General features: G+C 35.3%; 2 protein-coding genes across 2 annotated transcripts; both read right to left on the bottom strand.

Annotated features, from left to right (window-relative positions):
• Positions 1 to 357: 357 nt before the first annotated feature.
• On the bottom strand, positions 358 to 1,293 carry LOC309867750 (olfactory receptor 4K1; the record flags this gene model as incomplete). Its single annotated transcript, XM_082736820.1, has 1 exon — positions 358 to 1,293. The coding sequence occupies one exon, from the start codon at positions 1,291 to 1,293 to the stop codon at positions 358 to 360; it is 936 nt and encodes a 311-aa protein (XP_082592946.1).
• Positions 1,294 to 15,113: 13,820 nt separating this feature from the next.
• On the bottom strand, positions 15,114 to 16,085 carry LOC309867714 (olfactory receptor 4K5; the record flags this gene model as incomplete). Its single annotated transcript, XM_082736782.1, has 1 exon — positions 15,114 to 16,085. The coding sequence occupies one exon, from the start codon at positions 16,083 to 16,085 to the stop codon at positions 15,114 to 15,116; it is 972 nt and encodes a 323-aa protein (XP_082592908.1).
• Between the last annotated feature and the right edge of the window lie 1,960 nt (positions 16,086 to 18,045).

Here is an 18,045-nt window from a genome sequence, read left to right on the forward strand (position 1 = left end):
CATCAACTATATATATAACCAAATTATAAATTACCAAAATATTCAATACAGAAAGAAAAGATAAGCTAACAAATATATATTAATGAGGTAAAATCTGTGTTGCAAAACACATTTCTTTTTACTATGTCAATATATGGAAAAGTATAATTAAGTTGAAAGTATCAAAAGCTCAGTTTGCTTATACATTTTGAGTGCAAGGTATAAAAATGTCATGTGTTCAGTTGAAGAGAATCACAAGTTTAATAAAATGAGGAGCATTTTATATAGATTAGAATATCATTAGCAAAAGTAATTGGCATGGTGTTATGATCCAGTAGAGGCTCTTTATTCCCATTCAGGATTACCTCATGGTGATCTCTAGATTTTCCAGGAGTTCACATGATGGTTTCTCAGTTTTCGCATGGCTGATTTAACATCTTCATTCCTTAGAGAGTAGATGATCGGATTCAGCAGAGGTGTACAAACAGTGTAGAACACAGAAAGGAACTTATCCACAGAGAGTCTGCTAAAAGGCCATATATAGAAGTAAATGCAAGGCCCAAAGAAAAGAATCACTACTGTAATGTGAGCAGTTAATGTAGAAAGTGCCTTGGATGACCTGCTGGAGGACCGGCGACGAACTGTGATCAAAATGATGGTGTAGGAAATAATTAAAGCCAGAAAACAACCCAGTGATATCAGGCCACTGTTAGTTAGGGTCATAATTTCCATTTCATAAGTATCCATACAAGCCAGCTCTATCACCAGGGGAAGGTCACAAAAGAAGCTGTCTACCTCATTGGGGCCACAGAATGGCAGATCCACTGTAAAAGCCAAGTGACTCACAGAATGAAGAATACCCACAGACCAGGAAATAAACACAAAAATTATACATAGTCTCCGATTCATAATTGTGCTATAGTGTAGGGGCTTACAGATAGCTATAAATCTGTCATATGCCATAGCTACAAGCAACATCATCTCACTCCCAACAAAACTATGAAGAAGGAATATCTGGGCCATGCAGCCTTCAAAGGAGATAGTCTTGTGTTCAACAAAGAAGTCCAAAAGCATCTTGGGAGTGGCAAAATTAGATTGGCAGATATCAATGAAGGAAAGGTTACTGAGCAAGAAGTACATAGGTGAGTTCAAATGGGAGTCAGAGGAAATTATAACAATAATCATGATGTTGCCCAGAACTGATGTCACATATACTAAAGAGAAGATGGCAAAAAAGAAAAGCTGAAGTTCCCAAGATTTAGAAAGTCCCAGAAGCACAAACTCAGATACCACTGATTCATTTGTGTTAGCCATGAAGCCACTCTCCCGTTACCTAAATAAAGGCAAATCAGGAAAGATCACAATGGTGGTACTATATCCAGTATATATACAAAATAAATATGATAAGATTTCAATTAAAAGTCAATTTAGTTTAATGAAATTATATAAGTAATCAATTGTCTAACATCTGTGACTGCAATGAAAAGTAGAAATATGGAAAAAAGGGTATGATATGGATGGTTTCATAATTTAGTAGATATACATACTAAAAAATAAAATATATATATATATATATATTAAATACCAAAAAAGAAAATGTGATACATTAACACCACAAATATTAGTAAGATGAAAGAAATTATGCCAAAATGGTGAGGTAAGGTGTCATGGGATAGCTATTACTTAAGTTAAAACTTCTTAAAAGTTTTGAATTTGCCAGCCAAAACTGAATAGAAATGTCTGATTCAAGCAAAGGGAATAATGGGAAGAAAGATATAAAGGTAGAATGGAAAGATATTTTCACAAAGCCATGGAAGACATTTTCACAAAGCCATTAATTGAAAGGCCTGGCTGGAGGAGGGTATACTAAGGAACAATAAAAATGAAGATGGTAATGACAGATCAGAAGCAAAGCATGGAATAGTTATTAATGCCTTGAAAAAGAAGGCTAAGTAGATTAATATTATTGGAATTGACAATCATAAATTGCTTGACATTGTTTTAAGAGGCTTAATGGAAGCAATTTGCCATATTATGAAAAGAAGAGCCAATGTTGATGCTCTGAAGTTTCTTTAAAGATCAAAAATGTTTCTTTTATCCATGTAACAGTCGTTTACCAGAGTCCACCATCTGTCACATAAAGATTAATTTTGAATGAACCACCCATGTATTTTCAGTGTATTCTCTCTATCTTTTATCTCTTCCTAAACACATCTGATGCACCAGTATTTATCAAAATCTGTGACACCTTTCAGATATGATCCTTTTGGAAATACTCCATATAATTGGTGCATTTGAGTGCATGACAGATTTTCAGAAGAGTGAAGCTTAGTGCTTAAATTGCCTCTTGAATGTTTTTGTTTGTTTGTTTTGTCACTGTGACCATTTGATCCCAGAAAAAAAATCCTACATGACCTCTGGTTGTTCAGGAATCATTTTTGCCTCTAGTCCTAGATACCCACAACATACAGTAGGAATTTATCATTATACTGATTGATTCTGTATGCTGTATTTGGCCATGATTAATATAACTAATATAATAAATATTTAAAACTTTTAAGGTAAAATTGTACAGGTAAACATAAATCAATTAAAAAATGTTATAAGCTTTCATTGTGCTTGTTGAAGCACTAAGTCCTACTCTTTCAAGGGTTCCCATCTTTGCATGTGAATTATGATATCTAGTTTTAAGAAGAGTGCCAAAACTTAAGTGACTTAAGAATATAAACAGATCAGTAAGGCATGAACTGACCTCCATATAAACTTCTATTATGGAATTCTTATCTCCATGAGGAAGAGTTGAGCCAATGCTCGAATGTCTGATCACATATTTACAATGCAAAGGGGAGAGGAGGCAGCAAATAAACATTGAAAAGGAAGATGATTTCTATTTCTAAGATCTAAAGTGCTAAAGGACTACAGTTATGAATTTTTAAAAAGATAAGATTAAACTTTCAAATTTAAGAAGATGCCATGAGGGACTACTTACAGTGTTCAATTTATTGTAAAGCCTGCCAACTGTGGTCACCTAGTAAGATAACACTGAAGAGTGAGAGGAGAAGAGAAGGAGGAAGAGAAGGGGAAGCATAATGGTTAAAACATGTTAGATAAAGTTAGGAGTACTAATACAATTTCAAACAATCATTTTATCTTTGAAAAAAGGATACCCTAAAAATAAAATTTTCTACAAATTCCATCTTTCTAATACCTAATGAATGTTAAGGTTTGTCAGTTTCATTTTTCAAAATACGTGAAGTTAACTAGAAAATCCTTTCCACACTGAATTTCCTGTAATCTCTTAATCCAAGGAGAGTATACCAGGTTCGGTGTTAGATCTCATTTTTTTTTTTAATAATTAAGGTAGGTACCCAATAGAAGAGATACATAATATATACCATTTAGCAGTTATGTGACTGACCTTGGGAGATAGGACTACATTATTTCCAAGGCTGTTTTCATCTCTAAAATTCTAAATGCAGAGGCTGTTATATTATGGAAACATGTGAAGTTTATACAAGTCACTCAATTCCTTGGGCTATGCACAGAACACCCAGAAGTTTCTCCATTAATGGGTCATTTGTGTGTTCATCACTAGACTACTTAGAGATAACAAATGTTTTCAGATCAGAAAATATACTGTAAGAAAATATCCTCTTCCCAATGTAAGACCAAGTCTGATATGTAAAAGTTGATGTTATATCAGTACCCATCTAAAGTATTGCAATAGAACTCTGAAACCATAAACATGCATATTTTTTTCTTTTCATTATTTCATCTTATAATAGTTGATTACCTATAAACCTAGCAATAAAAAGCAAAGATAACCTTTATGACCTACTTGGTGTAGCTACTCCTTCTTTATTCCAGGGAAATAAATGGTCAACAAATATTTGCTTAACAAATGGCTAAATATTCTCGAATAGAAAGCATGAAGGAAGCAAAGAAGGGACAGATGATGGTTCTAGCATACTTCCCTTTGTTTATCAGATGCTGATCCTATTATATCAGAGCCGCCCTAAGCCAGTATAGTGGGAAATCAACAGAGAAGAAGAGAGCCAATTATTTGCCTCTTTTAGGTAGAGCTTCCAGCTTGACTTAGACAACAGTGGCTTTTCCTTTTCGATCTTCTAGTTGCTGATTTTGCATCTAGAGGACAGTTTACAAATTATCTAGTCCAAACACAGTGGTCAAATGCATGTATGTTTACACTTTTAATGATTCCTTCCAGTCCTTCAGTTCTTCCTTATTTTCTCCAAATACGGTGTCCCACAGTTAGTTTCTAAACTCCCCGCTTTTGCTGTGAGTCTTCATGCCTAAAATATTTGTGATATATTCTTGACTTGATGCATTTTAAGTTGGTCTCTGCACGAAGCTGTGCAGAAGCAAGCACCTCAGGTAGTGAGACTCCTCCTTTCCTCCTTACTATACTATCCTAAGGTAAGGTAAGGCAATATAAAGCCTTCATCCTTGTTCTATGGAACAGATTTCACTGGGGAAGTGAGAATTCACTCGGAGATCTGATGTCACCCTACAGTGGGAGTAATTATGTTTTACAGAATTTTCTTTCCAGGAATGGAAAAGAAAAAAGTTTTTTTACCAACTAGTTGGTACATAGGAAAGCAAAATATTACTAGATTTTCACTGACTTCCACTCAGAAAATACTTTTTCAACCACTAACTTTTTATTAAAATAATGAAACCATTCTAAAAATGATCACCTAGCCTCAGGATGGTTTCCTCCATTTGCAAGGAGCTCAGAACTTCCCAAGATAGTTACGTCTATTGTTAAATTGCACAACGGATTCTACCATTAATAGTTTAGTAGAACAAATGTGTTCTCACTTCAGCATGATAGGTTTTCAAACACTTGAAGGTGCTCTTCATTTCTTTTCCATGAAAAATCTTTTATTTCTCTAAACATGTGTCAGCAGTTCTTCCAATACATTATACATAGTAAGTTTTCTGTATTTCCAAAGCTGGTGATGTAGATGTGGGTTTCAAATGATGATCTTTAAAAAAGCAAATTGAAAGTAAGTTTCCTTGTATATGCTCTGTATGTCTGTGTGTGTATATATACTGTAGTAAAATGTTCACATACCCAGCAATGCATGAACATTGATATTGCAGCATTGATTGAAAGAGAGAGCTAATACTGGAAAAACACCTACATATCTATGAATTTGAGAGTGAAGCAATATAATTTTTTAACATGATAGAGTATATTCAATGATTTAAATTATTTTTGTATATTAATTTTTTTTTTAATTTTTATTTTTTATAAACATATATTTTTATCCCCAGGGGTACAGGTCTGTGAATCACCAGGTTTACACACTTCACAGCACTCACCAAAGCACATACCCTCCCCAATGTCCATAATCCCACCCTCTTCTCCCAAACCCCCTCCCCCCAGCAACCCTCAGTTTGTTTTGTGAGATTAAGAGTCACTTATGGTTTGTCTCCCTCCCAATCCCATCTTGTTTCATTTATTCTTCTCCTACCCACTTAAGCCTCCATGTTGCATCACCACTTCATCATATCAGGGAGATCATATGATAGTTGTCTTTCTCTGCTTGACTTATTTCGCTAAGCATGATTCGCTCTAGTTCCATCCATGTTGTCGCAAATGGCAAGATTTCATTTCTTTTGATGGCTGCATAGTATTCCATTGTGTATATATACCACATCTTCTTGATCCATTCATCTGTTGATGGACATCTAGGTTCTTTCCATAGTTTGGCTATTGTATATTAATTTTTTATATGAATTTATGTGTCATTATAAAACATGTCAGGAGAAAGTAATCAGAGACTGATAAAATTATTATGTGTATAGTTTTATAAGCCAAAAAAATGAACAAACTTATGAAAATAATTTTAAAATACCCAGTAATACAGATTCTAAACTGAAATGTAAACAAAAGAAATGGTGTGAAGAAATGTATAAAAGGGACTTAAAGTGAATCTGTAAATATTTTTAGGAGTTTAAGCTACAGCCAAATATACTATATGCATAATTGTAGTAAGTTTAGTAAATAATTTTAATATTTTACTTTCTATATTTTTAATATCTTGACTATTTGGCAAAAGTGTGATCCTCAAAAAAGTTAGAAAAATATATTAAATGAGAAAAACTTTATTAATTTATTTAGGTTTATTTATTTAGCGGGCTCCATGCCCACAGTGGGGCTTGAACTCATGACCTTGAGATGGAGACTTACATACTCTACCGACTAAGCCAATCAGATGCCCCTAATGAGCAACAGTTTATAAAATTACAAAGAAAATACAGTGAAGGACAGTTTCCATTCACAAAGATAAAATATAAAGTATCTGGAAAAAGTTAATCATAAATATACAGGTTGTACATGGAAAATTTTTAAAACAGTGGAAATATGAAAGGAATAAAAAATACAGGGAGGTATTTTTTTTATTTATTTATTTTCAGAAAAACAGCATTCATTATTTTTTCACCACACCCAGTGCTCCATGCTATCGGTGCAATTGGTGCCCTCTATAATACCCACCACCTGGTACCCCACCTCCCACACCCCCGCCACTTCAAACCTCTCAGATTGTTTTTCAAATAGTCTCTCATGATTTAACTCCGCTTCCAATTTCCCTCAACTCCCTTCTCCTCTCTAATACCTCTTGTCCTCCATGATATTTGTTATGCTCCACAAATAAGTGAAACCATATGATAATTGACTCTCTGTGCTTGACTTATTTCACTCAGCATAATCTCTTCCTAGTCCTGTCCATGTTGCTACAAAAGTTGGGTATTCATCCTTTCTGATGGAGGCATAATACTCCATAGTGTATATGGACCACATCTTCCTTATCCATTCATCCGTTGAAGGGCATCTTGGTTCTTTCCACAGTTTGGCCATTGCTGCTATAAACATTGGGGTACAGATGGCCCTTCTTTTCACGACATCTGTATCTTTGGGGTAAATACCCAGGAGTGCAATTGCAGGGTCATAGGGAAGCTCTATTTTTAATTTCTTGAGTAATCTCCACACTGTTCTCCAAAGAGGCTGCACCAACTTGCATTCCCACCAATAGTGGAAGATGGTTCCCTTTTCTCCACATCCTCTCCAACACATGTTGTTCCTGTTTTGTTAATTTTGGCCATTCTAACTGGTGTAAGGTGATATCTCAATGTGGTTTTAATTTGAATCTCCCTGAAGGCTAATGATAATGAACATTTTTTCATGTGTCTGATAGCCATTTGTACGTCTTCATTGGAGAAGTGTCTGTTCATATCTTCTGCCCGTTTTTTGATATGTTTGCCTGTTTCGTGTGTGTTGAGTTTGAGTAGTTCATTACAAATCCTGGATATCAACCTTTTGTTGTACTGTCATTTGCAAATATCTTCTCCCATTCCATGGGTTGCCTCTTTGTTTTCTTGACTGTTTCCTTGGCTGTGCAGAAGCTTTTGGTTTTGATGAAGTCCCAAAAGTTTATTTTCACTTTTGTTTCCTTTGCCTTTGGAGACATATCTTGAAAGAAGTTGCTGTGGCTGATATCGAAGAGATTACTGCCTATGTTCTCCTCTAGGATTCTGATGGATTCCTGTCTCACGTTGAGGTCTTTTATCCATTTTGAGTTTATCTTTGTGTACGGTGTAAGAGAATGGTCGAGTTTCATTCTTCTGCATATAGCTGTCCAGTTTTCCCAGCATCATTTATTGAAGAGACTGTCTTTTTTCCACTGTATATTTTTTCCTGTTTTGTCGAAGATTAATTGACCATAGAGTTCAGGGTCCATATCTGGGCTCTCTATTTCTTTTTTTGATTAGAAAGACTTGGTTTTGCCAAAAATTTAATATCTATAAATCTACGTATAATATAAATTTAATGTAAATTGTTTCAGAAAATATTTATTTTGAGGATACCTGGGTGGCTTAGTCTGTTAAGGGCCTGCCTTTGGCGTAGGTCATGATCCCAGGGTACCAGATGGAGTCCTGCATCAGGCTCCTTACTCAGCAGGGAGCCTGCTTCTTTCTCTGACTGTGCCCTCCCTGATTGTTCATGCTCTTTCTCGCTCACTCTCTGCCTATCTGACCAATAAATAAGTAAAATATTTTTTAAAAGAAAATACTGTTTTTTAAGAAAATATTTATTATTTATTTTTAAGAAGATGTCAAATCTAGAGGCCTAGGATAATGGAGGGGGACAGCAGGCAAGGAAGGAAAACCCATATCTGGAGTAGGAGTCCATCCCAATAAGGATAAATCACTGCCCCCCACATGGAAGAAGGGGTGTGATATATTTGACATGCCACTGAATGGATGTGGTCTCACTGCGGATTAGCATCATATCAGCTTTTCAGGTGCAGTTCCTTCTGCTGATCAAGTGTTCATCAGGAGAAGTAACCAGAACTTAGGAGACTAATCTTAACAAAAGGGATTACATGGCTTTGGTCTCAGATGGACACTGATGTGAGGTATAAAAATCCACACACTTTGTGCCTACCCACATAGACCTGTCCTCATTTTTCTCTGCCACATATTCCAATTTTGATCTTTTAAGACATCTACTAAACTAATAAAAACTGTTTTTCACTGTCCAGGAATTCATATTTACTTCCACATAGGACCAATTTTCCATCCCAAATTTGATAACTGAGTGAAATATTTATGGCTTTTCCCAGTAATAGAATTTTCCCTCACCAGTTCCAATTAGTCATCTGAATGGACAAGAATGCAGCAGTTGTCCATTTTGTGCTTGCATCAAGACAATCAGATCATTTATAGAAACCTTTCTATGAGACCATAAAATTGATCTGAAGTAAGGGTATTAATGCAACAAAAGTAGGTAATATAGAATTCTGGACTACTTAAGGGTGCTGATTACTTGTGATTTTATACCCCTGCTTCAGCCTGGTCCCAGAGAAATCAGGTAATACATATTGGCTTACTGCTGTGACAGCTAGAAATTGTGACTTGTTGATACTTGGTTCATAATGATAAGTGCTAGTCACATAGTCACTTGAAAACCCACTTTCTTTCTGACACTAGAAAACTCAGTCTCTGGTAGGGCCCTGCAGCATCCTAGGATTTGCTTTTCAACCACAGTATAGTTCTCTGCTGCAGGATGCAGGGCTTCTTTTCTAGGATCCGAGGAGTTAGCATGGTCATTCTTCTAAGTGGCTTTGCTAAAGAATCTGCACAGTATTATTAGTTATCATTCCTACCTCTATTTGACTGATTTTCCTGGTTTGTATAGCATGAGTAGTAAGGGCAGCTTGCACTCAAGACTGGACTAGATACAAAAGATTCATTGGAAATTGGAAATCCTGTGTGACTTAACCCAAAATGGCATCAAAGCCATGTTTGCAAGGCAGCTTTATGCTGCTTCCAAGATTCAGTGAGCCTGTAAGCACTGTGTCTCTTTCTCAGTGGTAAGAAGTACAAAACAAAATTACATTTTTGTATGTTCTGAGGGGATTCGGTATCATACCCCACAATATTCAAACCTTTAAAACTTGAATGACTTAACAGATCCCTGAAATGTTAGGGATTATCTCTTACCTCTTTTATGTAATTTCTGCTCAAAGGTCCAATCACTATGTGCTTTCAATGTAGTGGACTAGTATGATGATGTATAGATTACCAGAACCATTAAGTTTACTAAGGACTATATTGTGACAAAGTAGGAGAACCAATATAGAAATGGGTCAACAGCAAATGTTTCAGAGGTGAGGGAGTGACTGATGTGTTTTTTTTTCTTTCTTTAATTGTGAAAACTCTGTCACAAAGTAGAGTTGAGAGATTTTCTTCATTGGTGTTTCAGTTACTTTGTGGCATCCTTCATGTATTTAGTTCTGATATAGTCTGGAATTTCAAGATACTGGAAATACAGCATATTATATGTCCAGATTCTTCTCTAAAGGGGAGTATTTATAATGAAATACAATTTTGTCAAAAAAAAAAGTAAAAATACCTATGATGAAATACTGAATCTTGATGTTATCAGATTCTTCTCTTCAGATGGTCTTCTAAAGACCATCATGATGTGCCTTGTATTCAATGTGTTTCTCCTGGAGGTTTCGGTTACTGTGCACTTTTGGAAATTATACTGCTAATGCTTTGCTTTTACCCTATGGTGAACATGAATCAAATTATTTCCAGTAAGTTTTATTTTAATGGAACTAAAGCTTCGCTTTTTACCCTGAGCTAGCAGCTTGAGGTTACCACTGGCCATATTGTCTCATCTCTCTAGAGTCTGTTCCATCACTTCAGCTCTTCTATTCTCTGAGCTATGCATTGAGTTTCTATTCCTTGTCTGAAGTGTTACTCGTCCACTTAGCTCATACACATAGCAGAAGTAGTTTACATTCTGAGAGCAGAAGGAACAAACAAGTCTGCCCTGGCTTTTGGCTCCATATTTTCTACAAAAAGTCACATTATGAAAAACACTTTCAGGATATGTTCACCTGCCATAGACAAAGTCCCTGTTCTTGTGGAGTTTACTTCCATGAGGGAGAACCATATTACTTAAACGAGGATGTGGGTTAGCGTTGTGATATGAATAGAGAGCCAAGGGCCTTATTAATCAGATTAATGAGGATTGCTTTTCTTTTGCCCTAAAAGGAATGCATTAGGAATTGGAAGATTTTAGGGAGGGGACCTGATCAAAAGCAAGTAATCTGCTCAAGAGCACATAATAATAATATTGTCTGAGCTTGGATTTGACAAGTCTTACAAGAAGCAGTGCAAAAGTTATTTTCAGATTTCTAAAATGTACTTTTATTTCCCCATTTTTCTGCAGTTAAATTTATGTCTCTATAAGTTTCTCAGGGGTTTGAGAAAAGTCCACAGAGATCTGTAAACTGGACAGAAAAAAAAAAGGAATATTTCAAATTATCATTTTAAAATACCTCCATGAAAAAAATGTATTACCAAATTATATTAAGATTTGTTTTAAACAAAATATAACATGGGATTCTACTGCTCTTAGTGTCTCAATTCCAGGTGAAATGTATTGCTAGTTACCTTGAATAGCTGACAGTAAATTAAAATAGCGTTTGTTTTAGTATTATGAATGTCTCTTTGTCTTACTGGAACTAAAGTAATTTGAAATATTTTATGAAAAAGTTTGTTAAAGTCTATGAACTCTTGGCTTTATATTTTGTTTGTTTTTATCATTGCATGTATGACACAAAAATGCATTAACACAGAGTGGTGCTGCTTCAGTCTTGGCGATCGTCTTGACCTGCAGTGTAAAGATAACAAGCAGATTTATCTTTTCAAATGGAAAGCTCTTCAGTAAGGTCTTCTCAGGAAAAGCAGACTGATGATTAAAACTTTAATACAAACTTTAAGGATTCAGTGTTACATACACTTGAATGCTCCATTTTCCCTCATTAAAGCGCACTATACAAGGTTTCCTATCACATTAAAATGAAATCCATGAATGACTGGGGAAAAACGAATGAGCAAAAACCACACCTTTGCTATGGAAATAGTCACACTGGCTTGGAGCAGAGAGTGAAATTTTATTTTTTTTATGTTAGTAAATACCTCATTTGTTGTCTTAGGAGAAAATAAAATACTTGACAAAGGATATCATACACTATGAGTATATAAATAGATGAAAACGCTAACATTTTTTGGTTCAGCCAGCTCTTGAGTTTCCTCATTACGTGTCATATTTTATGAATCACTTTTAGATGCTTCTGGCTTTTCAATATCTTGTAAATACTTAAAAGTTTCGGTATCTGTCAGAGTGCCATCAGGAGACAAAAACTACACTGGTATTTTGAACAAGGAATGTTGAACATGGAGACTTAGGAACTGGTAGTAGTACAAAAAAGGGATGAAAGAGAACTCCAAATAATGTTCTAGGGCTGAAGGACAGAACCAGGGAAGCAATAGACTTTGAAGGGGGACCCCCTCCCCAAGGGTGAGTTTCAGAACTCTCCGGAGAGCTTATGAGTAGGCCTCTGGACAAAGCTGGTCCCCAAATGGAGGGATGAGGAGCAGGAAATGAAAGGCTGAGACTGGCAACAAAACTTGCTGGAGGGTGAGTGCCACTGGGTAGCCCATGGCAGCTGCAGTGTAGAAGAAAGAAATTAAGGACACTGGAAGCGGGAAGAAAGGCCTCTCTTTTCTGTAGTGTTCATCCAACATCCTTTCATGACAAAGGTGAAAGGTTTGAGTCCAGGTCAGATACCACAAACATGCCAATGAAGGGTGGACTTCATGTCAAGAGACAACAAATTGATAATTTATAGAGCTTCCTTGTCAAGAAATACACAAAGGAAAAAAAAAACGTGATTCTTCTCTATTAAATGAAGTATTTTATTTTCAGCAGCTTACCTGCTTTTGTTACTCTTTTGATGAGAGGAAATTCCACACATTATTTTAATTATTGCTCTCTTCCCTGCCATGCATTAGAAGAAATTCTTCTAACAGCTCTGACATTGTGTCTAAGAAAGCTGTCAACTTTGTCAACATTCAAAATGAAGGACTTTGAATATCCAGCTTGTCAAGGGATTATACCAATAATTGAGAATAAAATGTGTGTGTATATGTGTTTTTTATTTCTTTTCAGCGTAACAGAATTCATTGTTTTTGTACCACACCCAATGCTCCATGCAATACATGCCCTCATAATACCCACCACCTGGCTCCCCCCAACCTTCCACCCCCGCCCCTTCAAAAAAAAAAATGTGTGTTTTTCTCTATTACGAGAAAACTTGCTGGCTTTCCAGGCATTCTTTGGAAGAACTTCACTGAAATATAAATACCACTTCATCTTTTCTTGAATGAGAACTTGCAAAAATAGTTTGTAAGGAACATAATCATGCCATGTGGGAAAAAAAAATCCAAAGAATTTGGGAAAATTTGAAGTTCTTTCACTCAAGCATTTCCTCTTCTGTAAATATTAGCTATGAAAGTTCAGACTCCATTTTCTTAACAGATTTATTTATATGAGAGAAGGGGAGAGAGAAAAAAAGCACATGTGATTAGGGAGAGGGAGAGAAACAGACTCCAGGCTGAGTTGGATCTCAGCACTCTGAGATGATGACCTGAGCCAAAATCAAGAAACATGTTATGCTTAACCAGCTGAGCTACCCAAATCCTGCCAGACTCCTTAATACTTACTTTATTTCAAGGATTCCAGTAAAAGTTTAAGATTAATTCAGTATCATAGACAGCATATACTTCCTCTGTTAAAGATCACTCTACAGTCATTTTTTTTTAACTGAAAACCAGAAATCAGTTACTAAAGTAAAATATTAATGTATATCCAGTCTTATGTTTAAGTGTTTATGCTGTTGTTTGGGAAGGATAGCTATGATGTTTATCATATTTTCAAAAGAATCTCATAGTCACAAAATGTTATGAGTGCCTGATTAGCTAATGACTGGTCAAGTTAAGCAGATTACATACATTCTGAATTTCTTAACACATTTATTCTCATTGTTTACCATGGTTAACAAAACATTTTTATAAAATACCTAACAAGAAGGATCTGTTTCATATAATCTAGCATCAAATCATCTATCATGGAATAAAAGAATGAAATTAACAAGCTTTCTAATGAGTTCTGCCACCCTAATACTTTGGTACTATAGGCTGATTAAAAGAAAATCATACAGTACATATAGTCTTTTATTCAAGAAGAAGGGGAATCATAAGGCTGGACCTCATTCCCTGAGTAGAAAAACAAAGCAGCCTGCATGGTTTAGAGTCAGGAAACATTGGTAAGATCTCTTCTTTCTGCTACTGTTTCAGATCTAAGCTGCTGACTTTCCCCTCTCACTACTGATGGAATGATATCCTAAAATTAGAAAGAAATCAATGTGTACACATTCCTGGAAGAAGTAGCTGATGTATTTAAATTTACACTGAAGTGTAAATTACTTTTAAACTACCCTTACTGGAAGGTAAGCTTTGAGAGTAGAAAAGAGCAAAGAATATCAGTTCTCAGAAGAACTAGAAAGCTATGGAGAGAGTAAAAATTGAGTGAGATGGGAGAAGAGGAAATTCCCAAGGTTTTTTCAATATTTTACTTAATGATGCTTTATTACAGTTGGGTTCAGAAAAGATGAGATGGAATTGGGAAGATAAGTAGGCAAACAACAAAAAGCAAAACTCATGTTTTCATCTTTGGAGAGACTAATATTTATGTTTGTCTAATTACCTTTTATGAATTGAGGAGTGTTGGGGGGGAAAGCTTAAAAACTACTAATGAATCATTGAACACTGCATCAAAAACTAATGATGTTCTATCTGTTGGATAATTTAAAAGATAAAAATAAAATAAACTTTGAGAAGCATCCAAAAAAGCCCTTAAAAACAATTATCAACATTAATAAATCTGATAATGGTCCTGAGAGGTTCAGAGTAAAGATCCAGAGGTCTTTCAGGATCCAGGTTGCAGTTAGATTGTATGTTTATCATTTTTTCAGTGTCACTAAGAACTCTGTATTTTGTCTAAATGTAAAGACTCTTGCATAGCTACTTATAGCATAGACAAAAACGTCAGTGTTTTCAGAGGAAACTGAAATTATCTTAACTGATTATAGAAAGACCTTTAATCAAAAAATTTGAAATGCAAGCTCCTGATTCATTTTAAAGCATTGTTATTGGAAAACAATATGGGATAGGCATACTTGATGTTAGGGGAGGGGTTTCATAATTTAAAAATCTCCACTTAAGTTTACACACTTGAATCAGTGGAAAGGCTATCTTCTGGTTGGGAAAATTGACTTTCACATTTTTAAAAACATTATTCATATACATAGATTTTTCAGCATACAAATTAGGAAACTGCTAGGACCATGAAAAATGCCTGAATTTATGCCCACCAAAGAATCAGGTACTCCCTTTTTCCCCCTATCATATTCATGCTGCAACTAAAGCAGCGAAAGCATTAATACTATCCACATATTGTCATTCTGTTCATTTGCAGAACAAGTAATCATGATATACCTTCTCCTATTTTTTTTATATTTAGCTTTTGCTTAGGTGATACTTGGGAAGGGACTAGTTAATAACTATTAGATACTCTCTATATCATCTTCCTCATCACTTCCACCGTAACTGAGATATGCCCCAAGAACACATTGAAAATATTTATAGACAGAGTATCAATTTGAGGAAGTTGAAGGAATTGTGTCTTAATAAAGGGAATTCCTTGCTACTAGTGGAATTTCAGAAATTTTCTTGGGCCTCAGGTAATAGGTCATAATCTTCCTCATGGCAGCCTTCATATCCCTGTTTCTTAGTGTGTAAATAATGGGGTTTAGAATGGGGGTGAAAACGGTGTAAAATATGGCAAGAAGTTTATCCACAGGGTAAGTTGTAAAGGGCCATACATAGATAAAGATGCAAGGTCCAAAGAACAATATTACTACAGTGATATGGGCAGCCAGTGTAGAAAAGGCCTTGGCCATTGCAGCAGAAGACTTAAACCAGACAGTGACAAGAATAATAATGTAAGAGCTAACCAAGAAAGAGAAAGTACTTAGGGAAAGGATTCCACTATTGATTACAATTAGTATTTCAATTATGTAAGAGTCCAGGCAGGCAAGTTTGGTCACTCGAGGAAGGTCACAAAAAAAGCTGTCTACTACATTGGGTCCACAAAAAGGCAGGTTCACGGTAAATGATAACTGGCTTAATGTGTGCACCAAGCCCACAGCCCAGGAGACCATTACCAGGACAGTGCACGTCCTTCGACTCATGATAACTACATAGTGTAGGGGTTTGCATATGGCTACGTATCTGTCATATGCCATGGAGACAAGTAGTACCATCTCTCCTCCAGTAAAAAGGTGGATGAAGAATATCTGTGCAATGCAGCCACTGAAGGAGATGGTCTTATGTTCACTCAGAAAGTCAGCAATCATTTTAGGGGTAGCAAAAGAAGCCTGACAGATGTCCACAAAGGAGAGATTTCCCAGGAGGAAGTACATGGGGGAGTGCAGTCTGTTATCAGAAGTTACTGTGATGATAATGAGAAGGTTTCCCAGCACAATGACCGCATATAACACAGAGAAGAAAACAAAAAAGAAAAGCTGGAGCTCCTGAGAACTAGAGAGTCCCAACAATACAAATTCAGACACCACTGAAGAATTGACCTTATCCATGGATCCAGGCTGCAGATGGTCTCTGCAACAATCCTAGAGGAGGGGAAATAGTAAGGGATCAGAATTCTGAACCACAGACTTTCAAAGCAAAGGATTCTGAGATCCCAGATATAATGTGTACTTGCTGAATAAGAAATGTGGAAGAGATCATGATAATATATGTGGAGGGTAGGAAGGGGCTTAGAACAATATCTAAATAAATAATTTTATCTTCTCATTAGAACCCCTTGAGTTTTGGATAGTCTTAATAATCTATTACATAGTAGTAAACAGGCTTATCCATGAACTTACTTATGATCACAAGGCAAGAGGAATGACTTAAAGCCAGCTCCACAGGCTTTGTAGATTGACAAAAATAATTTACATCTGTTGTTCTTCTGGTCATTTTCCATCATTGATTGTAATATATCTTGAAGTGTAACATTCTCTTTAACTCTCCAAGTGATATACATGGCTTAATATGTGATGTCAAGTCACACTGACTGTTTGACTTTAGACTACTTTTTCTGAGCTTTAATTCCACATTTCAAAAAAGATGGGAAGTGAAAAATGCCTACTTATAGAAGGCTTTGAAGTTTAAAAAAGTTGATGAAATTCTTCTATCAAAGTAATTCTAACACAATAAATGTTCTTAATATATTAAATATTCCCATATTAACAAAACTTTACCTTACTGCTTTTGGAGGAATCCTACACAATTTAGACAATCCCTACTAAAGAGATACTGTTATATATTATCTGGGTCTATAGTCAGACAACCCAGTTTGTCAATTATTCATCTGTATAATTTCTTAAAATATATATTATAACTTTAATTATCTAAAAGTCATTTCTGCTTGATTATTTAGGAAGAGTACCTAAATTTTCTTTATGCATTTTGTTTGCAGATCACATTTAGTTTTAGGCTGTAAAATTGTTTAGAGAATAGATCCTAAAAGTTCTCATCACAAAATGAATTTTTTTCTTTTTATTGTATCTGTATAAGATGTTGGTATAAACTAAACCTATAGTGATAATTATTCAAAATATATTTAAATCAAACCATCGTGCTGTAAAATTACACAGTGATACATGTCAGTTATTTCTCAGTAAAACTGGAAAAAATTATATTTATTAATTTAATTAAATTATATTTAGGCCGATTTATGCTTCCCTGCTTTACTATTATCAATGGCCTTATTAATACACCTTTATAATTGATGAAAGAATAGTTGTTATAGGGGTTTTTGCATAAATAAATAAAAATGATGAGTTATAAATGCCTCATGCTCCTAAAATTATTTTTCAGGGGAACCAGAATAATCTTAATAATCCTAAAAAATAATCCAGCATCAGGGCATCTGGGTGGCTCTGTGGTTTAAAGCTTCTGCCTTCAGCTCAGGTCATGATCCCAGGGTCCTGGGATCAAGCCCTGCATTGGCTCTCTGCTCAGTGGGGAGTCTGCTTCCTCCTCTCTCTCTCTCTCTCTCTCTCTCTCTGCCTGCCTCTCTGCCTACTTGTGATCTCTGTCTGTCAAATAAATAAATAAAATATTTTAAAAATAAATTAATTAAAAAATTAAAAAATAATCTGGCATCTCATTTTTTCCTATAAGGATGCAGTCCTGCTTTATAAGTCTAATTTGATTGAACTAGAAAAGCTTTCAAGAAGTTCTATTTTAGGAAATCATACTATATCTGACAGTTAATTTGAACACAGTTTTAGTAAGGAAACTGAATGTGATGTAATTTTAACCCCATGTTAAGAGCACAGATATATCTTTCATTGCCTGTTTATTTCATACATGAAGCCAGTCTTCCCAACTCCCTAGGGTACACCCCCTAGTCTTTCATTTTCTCCTACCAGTTTTATTGAGTTATAACTGAAAAATAAATCAATGTGATGTTTTGATATACATATACATTGTGCAATGATTATGGTAGTCAAGCTAAGTAACCTATTACCTCACATAGTTTCCTTC

Source organism: Mustela nivalis (assembly GCF_964662115.1).
Source record: "Mustela nivalis genome assembly, chromosome: 6".
Lineage (NCBI taxonomy): Eukaryota > Metazoa > Chordata > Mammalia > Carnivora > Mustelidae > Mustela > Mustela nivalis.